General features: G+C 28.3%; 1 protein-coding gene across 1 annotated transcript; it reads left to right on the forward strand.

Moving 5' to 3' along the window:
- LOC122603161 (14 kDa proline-rich protein DC2.15-like) lies at positions 1 to 871 on the forward strand. Its single transcript, XM_043775794.1, has one exon. The coding sequence runs from the start codon at positions 99 to 101 to the stop codon at positions 480 to 482; it is 384 nt and encodes a 127-aa protein (XP_043631729.1). The 5' UTR covers positions 1 to 98; the 3' UTR covers positions 483 to 871.
- Positions 872 to 5081: the final 4210 nt, after the last annotated feature.

Raw genomic sequence — 5081 nt, forward strand, 5'->3', positions numbered from 1 at the left:
CCCTTCCCTTCACTAGATCACCTTTCTATAGAGAAGCTAGAGAACGTATAGTATAGTAGCTATATATCATTATTTGCTTCTTCTCACTATAGCTAGCTATGGCATCCCATTCTATCACTAGTAGTATCTTCATCATCTTCCTCATCCTTAGCGTCACATATACCGATGCATGCGGTAAATGCACACCCACGGTTCCAGCGCCACCTAAGAATCCCCCGGCAAACCCCTTTTGCCCTAGGGACACCCTAAAGCTAGGGGTGTGTGCCGACGTTCTTGGTTTGGTCAATGTAGTCGTTGGAACCCCTTCATCGAGCAAATGTTGTGCCTTGCTTGAGGGTTTGGTTGATTTGGAAGCTGCAGTTTGCCTTTGCACTGCCATCAAGGCCAATATTTTGGGAATCAACCTCAATGTTCCAATCTCACTAAGCTTGTTGCTTAGTGCTTGTGGCAAGACCATTCCACCAGGCTTCAAGTGTGAATAATCAAGTATATTATATATATTATATATATATATGTTTGATTCGATCGTTTAATTCATTAATCATTTTTAATTATGCGGGTTTATATAATTGAATTAAACCCGAAATAAAAATGAAAATGTATTAAACGATCGAATAAACATTCATTATAATTTTTATGTTTGAATTGTGAAGTGATGTTGATTTAGGTTTCCATATGCATGCACTTCTCTATTTCTTTCTTTCTTTCCTTTTTTTTTTTTTGGTTTTTTTTCTTTAATTATTGAGGTATTGTATGTTTGGATCTTGTGTCAATAACTAGGCAATAATTATTGCCTAAGTGTGATGTAATGATTTATTTATCATAATTTCATTGGTTTGATATTGAAATTCATCAATTACATTAAGATTTATCACATGTGTACTTAAACTATAATACTCGATCCAAGATGTTATGAGCATATGTTATATATATTATTTCCTACACGACTCATTTATTTAAAGTTTATATATCATATCGTATCGTATAATTGCAGCAAGAATGTAATATATGATGATATAATTTTGTTGAGCTAGCGTCTTTATATGTTAACCGTCTAATATAACATCAAAGCATCAAATGTGGAGTGGAAATTTATCTCTAACACCATATATATGTGGTACAAGCCTTGGCATAACACCATATTAATTTTACTTCTATCATTTTTTAGAAAATTTGACGCGACACCAATATCTTATCACATCATACTATATTGTATTAACCTTTTTGCAAAACAAATTTGTAGCCTTTCATATATTGTTCATAGATTCATATAAATGTTAAAGGTTCAGATTAAATGATCAAAAATATATAATTAAAACAAAACGTTGGAGTGAAAGTTAAATAGTATATTTTGTGTAGATATTTTAGTGAAAAATATATTTCTGGTGCAAAATGATACCATTTAAAATCAAGTATAGTTCAATTTTTGGTACACAACAATTTTATATTAATATACCAATTATTTTCATTTCAAGTGATTATTGAAAACTAATTACCGATATTTTATTTATTTAAACAAATTGGAACAAGTGGATAAATGGGAGCACAAGTGTTATTTCATACTTTAGTTTAAAAGGATTAACTAACCCGTTAAATGTTTATTAGTATAAAGATTCTCCAACTGATATGACAATCTAAACATATAAGATGTGTACCAACTTATGTACAAAGTACGCACAATTTATGTCTTCATGTATCACGGATTGTCAGAATTCAGAAATGCAACAACAAAAGTCTATTTCTTTTAGATACGATACGCAAATGCATTGTCAATTTATTAAACTTATTCTTCGTATCCTATGATGAACCAATTCTTATAAAAAAAAAAATTTGTTTTGTAAGCCAAATTTTATATTGTAAAGATAATTAAGATATGAGTTTTTGTTTTGCATGAATATGGTCCACATAAATATACCTCTTTCATTTACTAACAGGTCCCATCGTAAATATATAAAACACACAATTGAAAAGATATGCATTTTATGGATAAAAACCACCAGGCTATAGAGTTTATAACATCTTTTTTTAATCTAATAGTAAATTGATTATATGATTTCTCATTTCTCAACAAGTATCCGTTTAACCATTTTTTTGGTTATTCTTCAACAAAATACAGAGTTTTTATTAATATATTATGATAAAAGAAATTATGAAAAATTAACAAAAAAAGAAAAGAAAAGGATATTAAGGTCCGAATGTCCGACGTCCAAATGCCCAACAGTCAATAGTCCATACTCCATCCTCCAATGATAATTATCAGTTTTGGGCCTATGTCCAATAATCACTCTGGGCTGAATGCTTCTGAGAACTCGCCCAGCTAGACTCGACTTTTTGAGACGATTTCGAATATTGACACCAAAATATCAAAATTAGTATCAACTATCAGGTATTTCGATACATAAACGTTACATATATAACAGAAATATCATCTTTTTCATTATAATAATTTGTATAATTTATCTACATTTCGTACTACTTTTGGACCTTTAAATTATTAAACTCTCAAGACTTTCGTACTTATACTATATTTTCTCATTGTCTTGGATTTGTGGTGTGAAGACCATGTAGTAATGATCCTAAAGCTACCACACCTATTTATTATTATTATTATTTGCATCAAATAGAATGCTTTTAGCATCATCTAAAAAGATTTATTTTTATAGAAATAGATATATGATGGAGTTTAAATATAATTATCTATCTAATAAGCAAATAAAAAGTAAAAGAAATCTAGAAAAAAAAAAGAGCTTTATTAGGAGAGAGTTTTAAGACTAAAAGAGCTTTAGGGGTGCCAAATGTACTCCTAACCTCCTTTTTTAGTTATAGTACTAGTCATAATACCCGTACGATATCTATATAGATTGTATCATAAAAAAATTCGAATATGCCACACACATGATTCGTGAGTATGAAATAAATTGTGGTTAAAGTAAACCGATGATCGAAGTTAAATTATAATAAGCAGTAATGATAAATATATTATATGTTTAGTTATGGTTTTGGATTTACCTTAAATTTTTACAATTACTTTAAAATTGAAACTTGTAAGCATAATGGATGACGACAAATAGACTTGTGATTTCAGATCGTAAACTCAAGTTTTTGAAGTTTCATGTTAATAACTTATTATAAGTAATATACGTAATAGAAGTTGAAGAATTGAGGGAAAAAAAGAGACAATTTTATTAATGACAAAATAATGTATTTTGTATCTATAAGTTAAAAGTTAGAGTTTAATTATAAGTATAATAAAGAAATTGGATATACATATAATCTTTTATTATACTAAAGCACAGTTGCTCTAATAACTTATCGACCAATCATAATTCTTGATTTCTTAAAGTTGACTTTTGTTTTCAATTTTGACTTTAACTACACTTTTTTGTTTTTCATCACAAATTTACACTTTTTACCTAACAATCTTAATATAATAAATAAATAATAATAGCTAATATATATCCGATAAAATAATAGCTTATATTTATCCACTAGAATAATAATTGATATATAACCAATAATAATTAATATATATCCGATAATATGTTTTATCATGTAAGTATAAAATTAATTAATTCACAATAGATGAAATTTAATGTAAATATATTAATAACTATATTAATATTTTTTTATTAAAGTGTTTAGTAACAATAAAGCAAATAAAATGATTGTTGACATATTATGATTTTTTTAAGGGTCAAATATCGCTAACTATGTCATAGTTTACAATTTTGATGAACATATTATATTTTGTAATATTCAAGATCGTTAAACATGTCACGATAAACAACTACGTTGAAAATATTTTTAAAAAAATATTCAATATAAAACTCAAAGTTTTGATATATAGATCAATTTTTGATTACTCAAAATAGTATATTAAATTTTAAACTATAATAAATTAACATCAAATATTGATAACTCCATAAGCCCCGTGTATAATACACGGGCTAAAATCTAGTTAAAAAAACTAATTTAATAAAAATAAATAAATTAAAAATACATGTGTTACCTATCTCAACAACGTTGTTCAAAAACATCTCAACTTAATTATTAAAAAAAAAGTCATGAATTCTTACCACAAATATATACATAAAAAAAAAAAAATTAATTAATTATAACGCAGTATCCCCGCAACCGCCATAAACATCAACCTTGTGCTTATTTCTAACGCAGTGTCCCCTCAACCGCCATAAACATTCAACGGTCATCTAATCACACATCCCCTAACCCTAATTCTATAAAATTCCCAATTTAACTCGTCAGATCGTTTATTTCGTCTCTTTCCTTTTTCTGGAAATTCAGATATATTAAAATAATTTATTAACAAAACAATTTCTCTCTATTCTGTAAAACATCTGCGGCTCAAGATCCAGATATGATCGTGATTCGGTACGCTCACCACATCTTTCTATTTGTTATCTTTACAACATTTAAATAATTATTTCTGAATTTAACTCAATATGGTTAACATATTATTAAGTAGTTTTGTGAAGAATTTTTTGACATCTATTTCAATTAGGTTTAATTAATATGATCATAATCCTGGTGGCCTCTTAATTATTTATTTGGATATTTTTTCGGTAGCAACTTTGCATCTGCTTTTAATATCCCTTTTTTGTGTGGTTTTTGATGTTTTGTTTATGGGGATTGATTTTACATATTTCGTAGAGTTTTCATTTGCTTTTGTATTTTCCTTCCACTACAACCCGAACACTTGTTTCAACTTCTCTTGTGCTTTGAGGCTTGTACTTGAGGGGTTGATCGTGTGTATGCGGGATCTTGTACCGGGAATTGCTTTAGCTTCTGACTTCCTCTACTTAATGTGTTTTTTACGTTTTCTTTTAATTGCTTTTACATGTGTTTAAAATGTTCAATTGCTTTTGTATATCCCACTACTAGAACACCCGGACATTCGTTTCAGCTTCTCTCGTACTTTGAGGCTTGTACTTGACTGTTAATGGTTTGTTTGTAGGTTCTTGTAGTGGAGACTGCTTTAGCTTTTGACATTTTCTACTTTATGTGGTTTTGACGTTTTTAATATCGAGGTTACATATGTTTTTGAGTTGTTCAATTGCTTTTGT

This window comes from Erigeron canadensis, chromosome 1, assembly GCF_010389155.1.
Source record: "Erigeron canadensis isolate Cc75 chromosome 1, C_canadensis_v1, whole genome shotgun sequence".
In the NCBI taxonomy this organism is placed as follows: Eukaryota; Viridiplantae; Streptophyta; class Magnoliopsida; order Asterales; family Asteraceae; genus Erigeron; species Erigeron canadensis.

Bases quoted from the DNA above. Each gene is read 5' to 3' on its own strand.
- LOC122603161 (XM_043775794.1), top strand. From the start codon at position 99: ATGGCATCCCATTCTATCACTAGTAGTATCTTCATCATCTTCCTCATC.